At 37.2% G+C, this 18,728-nt stretch overlaps 1 protein-coding gene across 4 annotated transcripts in view; it reads right to left on the bottom strand.

The window, feature by feature from the left end:
• SLC4A4 (solute carrier family 4 member 4) overlaps positions 1-18,728 on the bottom strand; it is a 434,558-nt gene that overhangs the window by 15,643 nt on the left and 400,187 nt on the right. For all 4 annotated transcript variants that reach the window (XM_077137062.1, XM_077137060.1, XM_077137063.1 and 1 more), the window contains exons 19-20: positions 5,166-5,344; positions 3,716-3,788 (exon numbers count right to left, since the gene is read on the bottom strand). In XM_077137062.1, the coding sequence (XP_076993177.1) occupies positions 3,716-3,788; positions 5,166-5,344 (252 nt within the window). The remainder of the gene's footprint in view (positions 1-3,715; positions 3,789-5,165; positions 5,345-18,728) is intronic.

Genomic DNA, 18,728 nt, shown 5'->3' with positions numbered 1-18,728 from the left:
TCATCATCATCATCATCATCATCATCATCATCATCATCATCACTCTTTGTTCTCTAGTACTGAGCAGTTTCTGGCTTGTTGTAGGAGTTCAACAAATGGTTGCTGAACACAAATTAAATGCCATCTCCCACACTTCAGAATACTAAATAAATCTTAAAGATAAATTTTGGCCACTTCTCATGTTAAAGAAAAAACTAATTCAAGCAAAGCTTGAACTTTACTTGATCTTTATTTCTTTAGGCTTGCCAAAAGAATGGAAAACGTATGCTCAAGTTGACTTTCAACTTTTTGCTCCTTTTTAGTTCTCCCTTAATTCCCCAACCCATACAGAATAATAGCTCAGGCAATATTTCCAGAGCGGAAGTACAAATCTAAGCTGTTTAACCAGCTTTGGAAGCCAGTTATTCTTGCTTCCCAACAGTTCTGTACCGAATCAGTGGTTAGATTCAGTACTTTGAGGCATGTATGGGCTATAGCTGGCTAAGGTCAAAGGGTATCCTTGTGAAATGAAAACTAATACACTATAATTTCTTGCATTCTTCCACATAAAAAGACAAATTTCAGCAAAGAGATCAAAACAGAGATCAAAAACTTCATGTTCAAAGTATACTTACATAAGCAGGCATGAGGAACAACGACTTAAACTGCTTAATGCTTGGGAGAAAATTATTAGGATCATCTGAAGCCACTAACTTTATAAGGAACATGGGCAGTGGGACAGAGAAGGTGATGAGACATTCCTTTGAAAAACTAAAAGTCACACATTTCTCTTGATCTCATTCATTTGCTTTGCCTTTCAAAGGCAAACGCATAAGTAAAACCAGTCTCTGAAGTTGTCAAATGTTTCTTTAAAAAACACATAGTCACATGGTGGAGGAAAAAACTGCCCCTCCTCTGAAGTAAATCCCTGACACCACTTTCTGTGTGAATTCTGAAGTTAATTGTTATACTCTTGAGTTTTTCTTAGTCATAACTTAGGTTTTAGTACCTTCAATGTCTGCCTCTTCCTGTATTGACTTTTCAAGTGTGCTAACAATAGCTATGTACGGAAAGCCCCAAACTTCAATGAGAAAAAGGAGCACACATGGTCTGAAATTAGCAGACTCTATCAGGACATGGGATTCCCAAGGTAAGGGAAGCCTGACTTTCTCAAGTAAGGAAGCAAAGTAGCCAGTGCTAGACTATTTTATTCTTGTTGTTTTTAAATCTAGGTTTTCCACAATATGTTGGAAACCACATTAACAAAACAATTTCATTTTCCACATATGGGGCAAAAGCTGGTCAAACAAAAATGTTTGCTGGACTACCTATTTCACTGACTCTTACCATGGTACTCTGGGGGTGATCCAACGTTGTTAGGTGGAAATAACCATAATTATGGACACTGGAAGCTGAATGAGGGTGAGCCAAACCATGGATTACTTAAGGAAGGTCACAGAAAAGCAAGCTCATCTTGATCCTGAACATCTATCTCTCTTTTTCCTTTCTCTGTATTCTTGTCTGTTCCTGTAAATATTAAGGCGTTTTGCATACGGAGGCAAAAAGAATCATCATAAGGAATAAAAAGGCTTTCAGAGTTAACTCCTCTGCAGCCATATTTGGGTGCAGGGTGAGAAAATAGTGAGGAAGAGGCGTTGTTGAAGATGTGAGTCTTGCATCTCTTCTTAAAAATAGCAATTTATACCGTAACTGTTCTCTGTGTCCCTTTAGAATTACATATGATTAGTCAGCAGACAGATTCCCTAGGACTAAAGCCAATTTGCTGAAACTAAAATAAAAGTGAACTTTTAAATATATCTAACATTCTTGAATTAATATTTTATGAATTAATGAGAATTATCATAAAAATTTAAGAAAATGGGTGGGATAATGAGTAAATTTGAACTAAGTAATTTAAAATGAGTAAATTTAACTGATGAAAGCTTTCTGTCCATTTACCCCTCAAAGATGGGTAAGTACCAGGAGATCACACAAGAGACACTTTGCAGTTGGATCATGTTAATTCTCTTTAAGAAACCCTAGGGTATATTCACATCTGCAATAGATCCTTCTACATCATGCGGTCAGAATTGCCTCCAATGAACTCTCTTAAAATTGTGTCTCCAGCTGAGGTCCAGTTGTCTATACTGTAAGTTGCCATTAGGTCTTTTCCACCAGCTGACAAGCTGGTGTCTATGGGGTGATATAGAAACATAAAGCATTTTGGCAGTGGACTGAATGCTGCAAAACCCACTCCTATTTCAAACCTACCTACACAACTTGCTGTGCATGGGCAAACGTGGCAATAAATTTCCTTCTGTCTCTGTGAGAATATAAAATCTTTCTGCTTTTATAGTCCTCTGTATAAAACAGAAACAATTGTTCTAAGGTTATTTTTAATCTTATTTTCGCATGTGTGACATGAGGTAAATATTCCTCCATGATTCCAGTCATAAATTAATTTAACCAGTTACTAAATACAGTGAAAAACAAGCAGAAAGGATGAATAATTAAATCTTTTATCTGTTTACCAAGTATTTTGTGCATAATGTATGCATTAGTCTAAATACTCTAAAGGCAAAGTCACTCTTTTCTTTGGGTTAAGGAGTTACAGTGCTAATTTTTCCTCAAATTCATCTGTTTGGTGATTGTCATATAAATGTGCTAATTTAAGAGAAATCGAGGGCTTTTGTCTTTTACTATTTTTTGTTTTTTTAATTTCTGTGCAGGAATGTGTTGTTCCATTACTTGTGCAATGAAATAAAACCTTTAAAAACCTTAAAAATTAGAATTGTTTAAAAATTTAAAAACTTCAGAGAGAAATCTGGAAGCATAATGTTAAAATTTGGAAGCATACTGTTAAAAAAGTGTTTGTTTATAGCTCTTAGGTCTACAGTGCCAAGTATCGATAACAAATGATCAATCGTTGGCTGGTATTGTTCTAAAATACAAAAATGCTTGCATTACAAAAAGAAAATTGGAAGCTTCATGAAATGTAATCTTCTTTCGTCCTATTTCTGCTTCCAAATAGGCTTTCACATTTAGCTTGTATTTGATCTATCTAGGCAGCTGTTGACTCCATCAGTCAAAACTATTTATCAACTCCAACTAATTTTCTTAATATTCATATAATTGTTTTTTCAGAAGTTCACTCCCAAAGTTTTATAACTATAATATAGTGATTTTACTCTAGTATCTCTTTGTAGATTATCAGGCCTCCTGACTCAAAGAAAATGGAAACAAAACAAAAATCAAGCACAGGAGGAAAAATGCAAAATGATCATCCTGAATTTCTCATGTTAAACAGAAGTCCAGCAGGAAGTAGGATTAAGGGACAGTAAATGGAGAGTAACGGGAAGAACGGATGTAGGGAGGTTAACAGAATTAAAAAATGTAGGGGGAGGAGGAAATCAGTCTAGATTAATATTAGTTTGAACTAAATGAAATCACCATTTTCATAGATAAAAAAAGTGCGAATACTGGTAACTTCATATAGTTCAATCTAATGAGTGCAAAAATAATAATTATTATTATAGGGGAAGGGGTTGAAGGAGCAAGAAAGATATTAAGAAAGAGCTTTCAAAGTCCTGTTTCTACCTGACCCCTGTGTTTCAGTGTGTTATAGAACTCTGGTGATAATCTTGTAAACATTTCATAAGGAATTCTATTCTTCACATGTCTAATTATCTGTCAGTATTCAGGGAAGAAGGAAGAAGAGAGTATTTCATATATTTACCTTCAAGATGGGAGCCATAAAGACCGACAGACCAGTCAGAATAAACACGAGTGTTCCAGTGACTCTTTGTTCCCTGAAACCAAATCAAAAGATTACCAATCAGGGGGTACATGGTAGTTCAGTGGCAGAATTCTTGCCTGCCATGCAGGAGACCTAGGTTCAATTCCCAGCCCATGCATAAAAAAAAAACAAAAAACAAAAAACACCAAAATAAAACATATTCAACAATGGTGATGCAATAACAGGATATTCATATAGAAAAGAATGAAATATGACTCCCACCGCACAGCATACCAAAAAAAAAAAAAAAGATTACCAATGTAACTCTTGTTTTCATAAATATCTTCTTGGGTTTTTTTTGCCTCCAAAAAAAAAGACCTTATATTGGCCAAATTAATGATTGGCTGAAACACCAAAGGTGTTGATATGATGTAATAAATACTTCAAGGTCAGCATATAACTCAACATAACTATAAAAATTCTTTTTAACATACTGCAGTCTATAATTTGAATTCTTAAAGAGAAAATTTAATGAGCCTGCTAAATCTTTGTTCCTTTTAGAAGTAAGAAAGAAAAATCACTTGCTTTTGGTCCATCAATTAATGGCCTCGTTGAAGCCCTTATTTTTAAACAACCTGTACTGTTGTGTAATTACGCCTTCTTTCACAGGAAACAAATATTACATTGTCCCACATGCTAATTAACAAACAGCTCAAGGAAATTTCATGAGTACAATAAATCCCATCAGTCTAATTTCCAAATCTATAACAACAAAAGTACTTTTTAACAAATATGATTCCCAACCAACACCCCTCCCCCAAGAAAGAATCACCCACTGTTGTGGCGTGGGAAATGATGGTTTTGTCCTGTGAGTTATCCATCCAAGTACTTATGAGCAGAGTATGCTGCAAAAAAGTCCTCAATAGAGTATAAAGGTCTTGCACTACTGCCTTTCATGGCTACCCAAATTTAGCAGATGAGGGTCAAAGTTTCTCAGTGCTTATGGGGACAGAAAACAAACTGGAAAATAAGAATTCCTTTCCCTTCTGAGAATCTTAAAAATCACAGCATACTCAAGAGTTTTAGGGCAACTCAATAGGACTGAAAGATTAAAAGGTTTGACCTCCACATGATCATGATGCAGCACGTGCCACATCACAAAATTGACCTGCACGCTAAAGGAAATGAATGCCCTATTTGTGTCTGTGTGTTGCAACATTTAGCCTTTCGTGACAAAGAAAAATTTTGCATCATAAGCAAAAGTGAACTCAAAAACTTATTGAAGATTATCTTTCTGATGAGAACTTAGTCCCTTCTAGAACGGAAAAATTTAGGATAAGCTAGTTATCACCAGTTCTTTTTCCTCCAAATCTACCCCTGTCCTTATGCTTGACTCACAGGTATGTGCACAAGGCGATTCGTAGAGCAATTTTCCTCTGACTTAACATACCTCACGCCTAGAAACTTTGGTTGTTCTCCAGGTGCAGAAGTCTCTGTCTCCATCTTCAAACTGTCAATGTGAGCAATGGAGATGACAGTAGCAGCCACATACCAGGGGAGAGCCATGAAGGAGCAAATCACCATGAGGATGGCCACCCAAAAGAGATCCAGGTGATACCCAGCTCCTTTCTGTAGAAAGAGGGAACAAAACCATGGGGAGAGGTTACTCCTGTTTGCCATCCAGTAGTATTTCCAGATGGGTGTTAAGATTACCAAAAGAAACCAACAATTTTTCTGGTGAAATGCTCACTTTGCTTGATAAAGTTATCAACCAGAATGTAAGCTCCTTGAGGGCAGGAACTATATCTTCCTCACATCATTCCTCCTGGCAATTACACCTACCACTGCCACATGACACCTCCTTTGCTACAGCTTTGAATATTTGTTAAATTTAGACTTAACTTTGCAGCTTCACATATTATAGGTTTATTGTTCATTAAGCTTTCTCTGGACAATTTGTAACTATAAACAATGGACATATATGCCTACCTTGAAGGGTTATTAGAACTACTGAATGAAGTCACAGAGGTAAAGCCTCTTGTAGGAACTTAAATGGTAGGCATTGTTACACAATAGACTTGATAAATGGTGGCAGTAGCAGTGGTGGTACTGGTTATGGTTGTTAATATAAGCACAAGGAGGACCTCAAAGCAAGCACCATGCCTTCTCTCCTTAGTGTTCAGCAGTATGCATTCACCTAGAAGGTATTCAGTATACACAGATTGAAGGTGTGAAAGGAAGCTTGAGAAGGTACGTAGAAGACCATTTCTCACCCTTCTTAGTATATGAAAGTAATTGTTTAATAATATATTAAACACTGTCATTTAAGGTAATTAATGGCCTCCCTGATCAGAATAGACATTTCAAACATTGCTCACTGGACTCAATAACATTGACTGACTGGAAGAGCAGAAAATGTAATAAATGGCCTAGCTCTTTTATTCACTAAGTGAATATTGTTAAACGAATCCACAATATTATCTTATGGTTATATTTCTCTGCTCTATTTATGGAGAAATCAAATGGTTGATACCCCTATGGAGACTGAGAAAACAGAAGAGTTCATTTTCACAGCATGGAAGCAGCAGTACCAAGAGTAGGAATATGACCAGTCCGAGGAAATGGAGAGGCTGGCTTTAAAAGATGAGAATGCGATTTACACTAGAAACCTGGTGACTGTTTTCATTCAGATCCTGTTACAGTTTGTCAGAACACTGCTTTCCTTTCATCAACATGCTCAGATTTCACCCCTGGCTCGCACACGTGGATCTAATCATGTTCTCAGATAACTCATCACAGGGATGGGTAGCTGACACAAGAAAGAAAAGCATATATTGACTTAGTCCCAAGTTTGGCTAAGAATGAAAATGTACCTGGGAGACAAATATGTTAATATATACTCATAAAACCAGTTCATTCCAGGAAAGTATAATTGTTTGAATTGGGGGGAGGGAAAGGGAAGAGAAAGTAGGGTAAAGATGGGATGAGTTGAAATAAATGTGCTCAATAGTGAGTAATGAGATAAATATCATGATAAATCTGGAGTTTTAGTCATTCATTGTTTCAACAAATATGGACTGCCAACATAGTACCAGGAACAGTTCTAGGTACTGTGATACATCTGCAAACAAAACAGATAAAACTTTTTGCTCTTGCAGAGTTTCTATTCTACTGGAGTTTCTATTCTACTGAAGGAGACAACAATAAACAACATAAATAAGCCAAATTTTTATATTTTAAATAGTAATAATAAGTACCAAGGAGAACTACAAAGAATTTGGACTTTTATGCTGAATGGAATGGGAAACCATTGGAAGATTTTAAATGAAGAAGTGATAAAAGTTGTTTATAATCTAAACACTCTGATGTGCTAAGAACAAACTGTATAGGTTCAAGGACGATTAAAGCTAGTTAGGAGGCTGTTGTGATAATCCATAGGAGAGACTGTGGTAGTTGGAACCAGAGTGGTGGTAGCCAAGAGGGAAAAGGTAGTTGGGTTCTGGCTACATTTTAGGGTGGCACCCACAGGACTTACTCACTCCTGCCTTTGTAAGTCCTATGTCTTCGCTGTAGGTCTTTGTTCACAACTGTAACTTCATCTTTCATTTCTCCTCTGTCTGGATCCTACACCACAGTCACTTTCAATCATATGTAATTCCCTGTATGTGTGTCTCTCAAGAATGCCATTTGTGTCCAGCTTCCTCCACCTGAAATATCCTATACTGTACTCTTCCATTGGCTCAGTCCTAGTCACACTTAAGACTTAAATCAGCTCTTGTTTTTTCTAGTAGTTTCCCCCACTTCATAGGTGAGATAGGTGAGTCACGTTAGCTTAGATTTCATCCTTTATGCTCCTGTCTGTTACTTTATTCTTTCTCTTGTCATAATACTCACCACACTGCTTTGAAATTGTCTGTGTATTTATCTGTCTCTTACACTAAATTGACTGCAAGTAACGTGATGATCTGGACCATGTTTGTTTTCCTTTGTATCCTGAATACCTTAGAACAGTGCATGATTCATAGTAGAATCCCAATAAATATTTTTTAAATGAATAAGTAGCATGTATGCATTCTCCTGTTTTCCTGACTAGCAATTATTGAACTGCTAATTATCCATACAAAAAAAATTTAGGACTATATTTCTTATTGATAGAAATGTAAATCCTTTGAGAGGATAGGGAAAGAGAAACAGCTAGAAATATTACAGTTTCAAGCCCTATTTACACTAAGTCACTCAAGTCCATATTAGAGGTGCCAAGATGGCAATAAAGGGAAGACTTTCCAAATATTGTCACCAAGGAAACTATAATAACCTATGCACACTGGCTGGATCAACAGGTCATGCATGTCAGCCTGGACTATCTCCATGCTTTCTTACTCTATTTTGACAGAACATCAGAATGAAAGAAAAATGATCATAACCTGCAGACCCCACCTGGTTTTCCCTTATATCACACTCACCAGCCTAGACTCTCCCTCTCTCATTGCAGACAAAACTGGATTATTTCAGCCACTCATTACCTACAGATTACCTCCTCCTGCAAAGAGTGTTTTCTCTCTCCACCCAAAAGACTCTTTACACCCAGCTTCTTTTAGCTAATTCCTATCTATGCTTTAGATCTCAGGGTAAGTGCCACTGAAACTCCAGCACAGTACTCAACATAGAATGGACACTCTTGATAAATGTTTGTTGATGGATGAACAAACATCAGTTTATTCATTCAATGATACTCTACTAGAGTTAGACCTTGGAAATAAAATGATAGATAAGACACAGTGGCTTACAGTATAGTGGCAGAGCTGACAAATCAACAGGCATTCACAATATCATGCTAAAGGTCGACAATAAGAGTGAGCTCAGCATGCCATGGGTGCATCCAGTAGGGGTGCCCAACTGGACCCAAAGTAGGCATGGATTGCATAAGGGGTAGGCATGGATTGCACAGGCACACCTCACTTAATTCTGCTTCACTTTATTGCACTTTACGGATACAACATTTTTTTAAAAATTGAAGATTTCTTGCAAACCTATGTCAAGCAAGTCAAATGGCATCATTTTTCCAACAGCATGAGCTCACTTTGTGTCTCGGTGCCATGTTTTGGTACTCTTTACAATATTTCACATTCTTCATTATTATTATATCTGTTATGGTGATGCGCGACAAGTGATCTTTGATGTTACTATTGTAATTATTTTGGGGTGCCTTGAACCATGAATATATATGAGACTGAATTTAATGGATAAGTGTTGTAAGTCTTCTGACTGCCCCACTCACTGGCCAATACCCCGTATTGCTACCTCTCCTGGGGCCTCGCTACTACCTGAGAAACAATAATATTGAAATTAGGTCAATTAATAATCCTTTAATGACTTCTAAAGGTTCAAGAGAGGAAGAATTACATGTCTTTCACTTTAAATCAAAAGCAAGAAATGATTAAGCTTAGTCAGGAAGGCATATTGCAAGCTGAGATAGGCTGGAAGCTGAATCTCTTGTGCCAAACAGTTAAAGCCAAGTTGTGAAGGCAAAGGAAAAGCTATTGAAGAAAATTAAAAGTGCTGCTCCAGTGAACACCCAAATAAGAAAATGAAACAGCCTTATTGCTGATATGGAAAAAGTTTTAGTAGTCTGGATAGAAGAGCAAACCAACTACAGTATTCACTTAAGCCAAAGCCTAATCTAGAATAAGGCCCAAGATCTCCTCAATTCTATGAAGTCTGAAAGAGGTGAGGAAGCTGCAGAAAAAAAGGTGCATAGGACACTAAGAGAGGTTGGTTCATGAGGTTAAGGAATGAAGATGTCTCGATAACATAAAAGTACAAAGTGAAGCAGGTAGTGCTGATGTAGAAGCTGCAAGTTATCTAGAAGTTCTAGCTAAGACCATGGATGAGGATGGACACAGTAAACAACAGATTTTCAGTAGACAAAACAATCTTATACTGGATGAAAATGCTATCTAGGACTTTCAGAGCCAGAAAGGAGATGCTAATATCTGACTTCAAAGACTCAAAGGACAGGCTGACTCTCTTGTTAGGCTCTAATGCACCTGGTGACTTGAAGTTGAAGCCAATGCTCACTTACCATTATGAAAATCTTAGGGCCCTTAAGAATTATGCTAAATCTACTCTGCCTGAACTCTCTAAATGGAGCAACAAAGCCTGGATGACTGTGCATCTGCTTTCAACATGGCTTAATGAATATTTTACATCCACTTTTGAGATTTACTGCTAAGGAAAAAAAATACCTGTTTCAAAATATTACTGCTTATTGACAAAGAACCTAGTCATCCAAGAGCTCTGATGGAGATGTACAATGAGATTAATGTTTTCAAGCCTGCAAACACAACATACATTCTGCAGGCCATGGATGAAGGAGTCCTTTTAACATTAAAGTCTTCTTATTTAAGAAATATATTTTATTGCACTATAGCGGCCATTGACAGTAACTCCTCTGACGCATCAGGACAAAGTAAGTTGAAAAGATTCTGAGAAAGATTCACCATTCTATGTGCCATTAAGAACATTTGTGATTCATGGGAAGAGGTTAAAATATCAAAAACTAAAAGGAGCTTGGAAGAAGTTGATGCCAATCTTCATGGATGAGTTCTACTGTGGGTAAAATGCCATCAAACAGCTTTGCATGCCACAGAGAAATCTTTCATGAGAGGAAGAGTCAATTGATGAGTCAACTTCATGGTTGTCTTGCTACAGAAAACTGCCATTGCCACCCCAACCTTCAGGAACCACCTCCCTGATCAGTCAGCAACCATCAACATTGAGGCAAGACCCTCCACCAGCAAAAAGGTTAAAATTTGCTGAAGGCTCAGATGATGATTAGTATTTTTTAGGAATAGAATATTTAAAAATTAAGATATGCACATTGTGTTTTTAGACATAATCTATTGCACACCTAACAGACTACAGCATACTGTAAACATAACTTTTATATGCCCTGGGATACCCCCAAAATTGTGTGACTTGCCTTATTATGATGTTCATTCTTCTGAGGTGGTCTGGAGCCAAAACCACAATATCTCCGACATGTGGGTATACTTAAGCTGAGTCCTAAAATTTGAGCCATAGTCAAAGGGGAAACAAGATATGGGGAGGCATGAGAGAAAACTAGGCAAAAAGGGCTGCCATTCTGAGAAAATGAAATAGAGTTAGTGCTTGGGAGGTGATGGGAGAGGTAGGAAATATGGCTAAAGAAAGAACTTTTAATATTGCTTGAGGCTTTGGGATTTTTTTTTTAAATTCTGAAAGCAAAAGGAAGCCACTGAATGGTTTTAAATTGTCAACTGATATGATCATACTTCTGTTTCGCAAGATTGCTCTATTGGTTTTGGGAAATATATTGTAAGTAGTTGAGGTTGGAGGCAGAGAAGGAGGATAGATAGGAGAACTGCAATAATCCCTGCACGAGATGATGCAGTTTAAAGTAAAGTAACAACATTGAGAAAAGATAATAAACTGATCGGAGCAATTTCAAGGAGACGGAGTCTTAAAAGGGAAAAGAAATGCATTTATTTTGCCAAATTTCAATAATCAAGGTTTACAATGTTTAATGAGTGTTCTGCATACGCTGGAGACATTTGTTGAATAAAAGAGAAAAAGCTATGCAAAGACATTCAGGATGCCCCAGCCATTGCTTTACAGATTCCAAAACCCAAAGGATTATTTTAGAGAAGTTGTTACTGCTAAACAACTTATATACATGAAAATGAGCCACTTCTAAGACGTTCCTTTAAACTAAAAATATCTGAATGACTCCATCTGAATGGAATAAAATAATATTCAAATATTGGCACTTTTAACAGAAATAATACGGCAAGAAATACAAAAAACAGAGTCTTTCAAAAATAATGTGTGAAGTCTTATCTGATCCTTAACTTCCCTCTCCATTTTCACTGCTCTTTGCAAGTTCTCATAATTTCTCACCTGGATTATACACCAGACTCCTGACTGCTCCTCCCACTGCCTACCCCTTTTGCACCCCTCCCATCCATCCTTGCTGCTGCCAGAGTGAGTGCTTAAATGCAATACTCACCCCAGAATTTCCAGACTGGAATGCTGAGGAAGTAAGGAAAGCCAATGGGAGATAAGCAGGGCAGGCAGGCAAGTGGGTTAAGGATACCTGAAACTCCTGTTATTCCCTAAATGCGCCTTGTTTATTCCGCCCCTTGTAATTTCATATGTACCCTTTTCAAACCAGATTTGTTTCTACTCTTCGACATTTGTTTAATTCCATCCTCTCCCTTCAAGGTCCAGCTCAAATTTCCCTTCTTCCTTCACAACGACTTCAGCCTTCCATGCTGCTCTCACCACAGAAGTCTCTGCTGCTACCCTTGTCCCTGACAATATATTCAGTTCACGGAGTAATCTTTTAACAACCTAAATTATTATGCGGCATTTTCCTGCTTAAAACCCTCCTATGGCTTCCTGTTTCACTTAGAATTGAATCTAAATTCAGTAACATCATCTATAAGGTTCTATATTAGTGTTTCTTACTGAATCTAGTTTGACCCCTCTGGGACATAAGGCAATGTCTTGAGGCATTTTTGGTTGGCAGAACTTGGGAGGAGATACTACTGGAAGCTACTTGGAGGAGGTCAAGGTGATGCTAAGTGTCCAGTAATTCATGGATCACCCCCAACAATAAAGAATTATCCAGCCCCAAATAGCAAAATGCTGAGGTTGAGTAACACTGTTCTATGTGTTCTAGCTCCACTGCCTTTGACCTCATGTTGAGCCAGTAATCATCTCTGCTCCAGCCTCAGTGACCTACTACCTTGTTCCTCAACATAAACTCCCTCTACCCTAGAGTCTTTATATTGGATCATACTCTGCTTGCAAAACTAATATTTAATAAATACTTACTGAATGCCTATTCTATGCTAGGCTCTATGTCCCTAGATACAATAAATAAGACAGAATACCTGCCCTGAAAGGATTTACAGATTATTGCACGACTCCAAATGCGAAAACAAATTATTTAATGAATGTGTAAAGATACAAGGAACAAAGGAAGGCAAGGTCAATTTCGATCAGAATGGTGGTGGGCTTGATGGGGGTGAGTAGGGAAAACCCTCTAAACTTTTTCAGAGCAGACACCATTATTTAGAATAATTTTCATGTGCAACATTTAAGACAAGTATTCCATACATAGCAGGGACTCAATGAATGCTCAAAAGGTTAGACATGTCCTTTAAGTTTAAAAAAGGCCTGGTTTCCTTAACTACAAACCCAGATCATGCTCTATTTTCTGAAACCAGAGATGATTTTTTAAGCTCAAGGATAAGAAGTGAAACATTATTTCCTCTTGAAATTGCATATGCTTTTCTAATACAGAACAAAAGTCATTTAGAAATAAATGCATAGTAATCAAAATCTATGAAACAAAAAGATTAGCCAAGCAGTTTGTAGTTTACATCTGGTTCATAGTCTATAACAAAGAAGGGGTCAAGGGCAGTATATACACACACTAAGACACAGAACAAACATTCATGCTCATGCTAGGAGCCTACCATAATCCAGATAATACAGTAATGTATGGGGACACTGAGAACCACGATGCAGTACCTCCCACCAAGGGGCACACAATCAGATGAGAAGACTCAGACTTGTACACAAATTACAATGTACTCTAAATAGAGACTCAAAAAAAGACTTTAAAAAATACCAAAAAACCTAAAGCATGAAGTGTTTAACCATGTCTACAGTGAACCCACAAATCTCCCTGCAGTGATGACACTTAAACAAGGCTTTAAACAATATAAACACTATGAGAACTGGAGTTGGTTTGGATGTTTGGAATGTCACCATCCATTACATTCAGTGTAACGACTCTGAGAACCATGTAGAAAAACACAATAAAATTATTCAATATATATTTATAATGTCTGCTGTATGGCAGCCATTGTGATGGGCTACAGAAAAGCTTCAAAGAGCAATAAAACATGGACAATCCTTGAAAACATTTTGGCTAGGAAAGGGAATAACTCAAAATACAAAATAACTACCATGCAAGATATCACGTGACCAGTGCCACAGAATTGTACAACTACACTATAAGAACTAAAAGAAGAGATTAATAAATTACACTTGAGGTGAAGGCTACATTGAGACGCTTTCTCATTTGGAAGATCTTGAAGGATGGGGAATATTTTGATAAGTGGCAATCATTGAGGGGTGGGGAGAAGTCCTTTCTAAGCAGGAGAAACTGTTAGATTTGAAGAGAAGTCAGCAGTTCATTTGACTAGAGCTAGTGTGCGGAGAAAACTATTTTAGGTATAACTTGAGGTCAAATCACAAAAAGTCTTAAATCTTCAGCTAAGGAAAATGGACATTCTTCAAGAGGTAAAAGTGGGCCAAAGAAGGTTTATAAATATAAGACTAACATAAAAGAACAGTACTTGAAAAAATCAATGCTTTTGGAAGGAAGGAAGAGAGACTGGTTATTAACTAATGACTAATCCATTGAAAGAGTCGAAACATGAAATAAAAGGCCTAAATAATCAAGGGTTATGGGAGTAGAAATAAAAAAAATTAAAGTAAAAAGAGGGCAAGGTAGAGATTTTGGAGTTATCCAAAGAAATTCACCCAATTAAGGCTTTTATCATAGAAGAGATCAGAAAAAATTGGTTGCTACAGCTACCTATTATCTATTTCTACATACCTATCCTAAAATTTCTCTTTCCCACACCCAATGTATAAAACTCTTCAAATCACTTTCCTTGTGAGAAGCATTCCTGGCCTTGCAGTCAAATTCAGACTATCTTCCTGCCAATGCCTCAGGGGATGACCTTGGAGAAGTCATGACTCTCTCTGAACCTGGTTTGATTTTGAGTGCTCTGCAAGGATAAAGTGGGATGTAACTAACCAAAATGATGGCTAAAAAAGAGCCAAGTGCCTTGGCATTCCTACATTAACACAGAGCTGTTCAACAGAGTGGAAAGGTGGATCCCATCCCAATGAGAGCAGTTAGCCAGCCAGAGCCACTTGACATGGTGCCAAAGCAAATGCCACCCAAAAACATGCTGCTTTTAATATCATCATGCCTCCATCTCTCTCATGTTTTGGTTTCTCTTTTAAATCAATTTCATAGCAGTTAGGGTCCTTTAAAATTATAGAAGAATCTCTACTTTTCACATTCAACAGCTCTCCTTTCCTAAGAAAATGTGAAAAGAATCATTTCCAATGTGAAATGTACACAGTATCATTTCTTGTGGAAAAAAAAAAAAACTAGACTGGCATTTTTTTTTTTCAGCAGCTATTGTTGCTCCAAGGAATGCTTTCAAATAATCAGTAATGAAAGCTCTTTTTTATATACTCAATTCTCATTTTAAAAGTAAATATTAACATATTTTTTCTTTCCTAATGTTTCATACAGGATATTGGGAACAAAACATTCCATGTTTTATCAATTCTAAATTTTCTAAATTCTGTGTACTAAATTGTATCAATGAACTCAATGAACAAAAATGAGTAGATGCTTACCACTAAAGATGAAAAACAAATATAGTCAAGTAGAGATCAACTCAATAAACAAATTTGCTTCCAAAATACTTTTGGAATTAAAATATATTAATCAACATTCATTTCCAGAATTCTTGTAAACTAGATCAAGACTGACACCTTTCCCATTATAGGATAGCTAAAAATGATAGACAAAACACAGAAAACAACTTTTAAAAATGATGACTTAACCTGAGGGGAAGTAAAGGGAATAATAGGTGGTAAAAAAAAAAAATGGTAACAAGAAAGTGTAAATCCAAAGGGTTGTGAAGCCCTGGAGACTGGGCCTGCTCTGAGAGACAAATCCAAGAGATATGGGGGAAGGGGTATTAGATGGTAGACACCTCCTCCTGCCCCCAAAATAAAACTAAGATACCCTAAACATAGCACATACAGTTGGTCAACTAGAGAGAAATATTTTTCCCCGTAGATAAAGACAGTGGGGACACATGCCTTTTCTGGTTTTACCACTGAATATAATGCCAGAAGAAAACAAAAAGAATCTCCAAGGATATTCCTGACTATAAGCCCACATTTAAATTGGGTTTGGTACTATATGGTAGTTTGAAGCTGTTATGGACACCGGAAAAGGTGTTTATATATATAAATTTTTTTATCGATAAAACTTTACACACATACAGTCCATATATAGTATACAATCAATGGATCAAATATCATCGCATAGTTGTATATTCATCACCATGATCATTTTTAGAACATTTGCATCACTCCAGAAAAACAGATTAAAATAAAAAATAAAAAACTCATACATCCTCTACTCCTAACCCCTCCCTCTCATTGACCACTAGCATTTCAGTCCACCCAATTTATTTTTCCCCTTATCCTCCCTGTTACTTATTTATTTTATATCCATATTTTTTACTCTGTCCACACTTAGGTAAAAGGAGCATCAGACACAAGGTTTTCACAACTACGCAGTCCCACTGTAAAAGCTGTATCATAACACAGCCGTCTTCAAGCATCAGGTCTAGGGGTCTCACAGCAGCTAGAGGTGGGAACCTGGAATTGTGGGGTTGTGGCCCATGCCAGACTCTGAAATCTGTTCTGCAATTGACTGTTATGCTGTGCTGTGAAATGTATTGCTTTTTTGTGTATGTGTTATTTTTTGCTAAAAGGAAGGTGAATGGTTGATTGTGATGACAAAAAAAAAACATTTATTCCTTCTACCCTCCTATATTCTGCAGCAGCTGGAAGAAAAAATCTGGAATGGTGGGATGGTGGCCCATGGAAAACTCTGGGATCTGTCCTGTGGCTGTTTGTTGAGGAGTGCTCTGAAAAATGTTGCTTTTTTCTTTCTTTGTTTTGTATTTATATTATATTATATAATTAAGAAAGGTTGAAGGAGAAAAGAACAAAGAAGAAAGGAGAAAAAAAAAGAATCAAGGCTACTGGAACACAGTTCAACAGTTTCAGGTACTTCCCCCCAGCCACTCAGTACACCATAAACTGAAAAGGAGTATCTATATAATGCATAAGAATAACCTCCAGGATAACCTCTTAGCTCTGTTTGAAATTTCTCAGCCACTGATATTTTATTTTATCTCATTTCTCTCTTCCCTCTTTTGGTCAAGAAGCCTTTCTCAGTCCTATGATTTTTTAAAAATAAAAAAAATAATTTTAAGTAGACTTAGCCTATCCTTTGCAAGAATAAGTTTCATAGGGGTAAACCCCAAGATCGAGAACTCAATCTATTGATTTGGCTGTCTTGCTACTTGCAAGAATATCAGAAGTTCTCCTAAAGGGGAAATTGAATATTTCCTTTCTTCCCAGTTCCCTAAGGGGACTTTGCCCAAATTACTCTGGGATATTTTGGGGTATCACACTAACCTGGGCAAACCAACAAGAATTCACGCCCTATTCAAGATTCCACGTACTGTGGTGTTCAACTATGATGCACTATCCAAAATATAAATATAAATTTTGCACCAAATAAACATCTCTCCCTTTGTCTCACACAGAAGTTGAAGTTTTAAAATATGGACATCATCTTTTACCCTGTATTCTGATCTACCCCAGTCCTATCCAGATTAGCTTCATTCATATTCTATCGAAGTTTGATGCTTTTTTCAACTTTTTTGAATAGCTCCTGTATGGCCATGTTCTTTTCATCTGTTTCTGTGGGTGCAGACTTATTATAAATGGAAATTTTTTATTACATTACTTCAATTGAGATGTGACCTGACTCCTTCAAGGTGGATCATAACCCCCTTACTGGAGACCTTTAAAAAGAGATGAAACCAAGAGAGACAGAGCTCAGAGAAGCCCCAGAGAAGCTGAGAATAGTCCACCAAAGGCAGAAATTGAAAGCAACGCAACTGGGGAAAGAAGGACCAGCAAATGTTGTCATGTGCCTTCTCATGCGACAGAGGTGTCCCGCTGCTGGTGGCCTGTCTTCAGAGTCCAGGTATCATCCCCTTGATGCCTTAATTAGCATATTTTAAGGGCTGTAAAACTGTAAATTGTAAATCAATAAATCCTCATTGTAAAAGCCAACCCATTTCTAGTATATTGAATTCTGGCCGTTTCAGCAAACTGAAATAAACTGTAATTCACATTTTTATGTAGCCCAAGAAACCCCAAACCAAAAATGTAGCTTAAAGTGGTCCTGACTTCCTGATGGAAGATCACAATACCACCTCAGAATTAGTCTTTCCCACCACCCGGTGGGGGGAAAAAATCAAACCTATACCTAATCAAGATTCTAGATCTACTGAAGAATTAGAAATTCTTCAGCACAAATGTGGTAGTTTTTATCTTTCAAATATGGCTGGAAAAATATACTTTATCCTACATATTATTTACAATGGGACCTTAATGCCCCCATGAAAAGGTGAAGCCCTTTATTGAGGCTGACGCTGGAACTACTTTGACCATTTGACTATGTCAGGAAAAAATATATAGCTGTGCAAATTGCAACTGTAACCATTTACTGGTTTAGCATCTTCTATTTCTTAACACTTCAGCTGCCATGCAATGTGCAAATAACTTCAGATCACCATGTTATGAGAAGCCAAACCATATGGAAAAGTCTGTGAGAATGAAATGTCATGTGGAGAAAGAGATAGGGACAAGAAAGGGACACAGAGAAAGAGAGATAGACGTGTGAGTGATGAAGCCATTTTGGACATCCAGCCCAGTTGAGCCTTCAGATGACATCAGCCCAAGAGCTATCTGAATGCAACTGCAAAAGAGACTTCAATCAAACTTTTTTGTTGCTCAGATGTAACTGTTTTCTCTCTAAGCCCAACTCTGCAAGTAAAATCATTATATGCTCCCTCCTACGTGGGACATGACATCCAGGGGTATAAGTCTCGCTGGCAATGTGGGACATGACTCCCAGGGATTAGGTTGGCCCTGACACCGTGGGATCGAAAATGCCATCCTGACTAAAATGGAGAAAAGATATGTAAAAAAATAAGGTATCAGTGGCTAACAGATTTCAAATTAAATTGAGAGGATACTCAGGAGGTTACCCTTA

Source organism: Tamandua tetradactyla, chromosome 19 (genome assembly GCF_023851605.1).
Source record: "Tamandua tetradactyla isolate mTamTet1 chromosome 19, mTamTet1.pri, whole genome shotgun sequence".
In the NCBI taxonomy this organism is placed as follows: Eukaryota; Metazoa; Chordata; class Mammalia; order Pilosa; family Myrmecophagidae; genus Tamandua; species Tamandua tetradactyla.
This window is presented reverse-complemented; position numbering and strand designations above follow the sequence as displayed.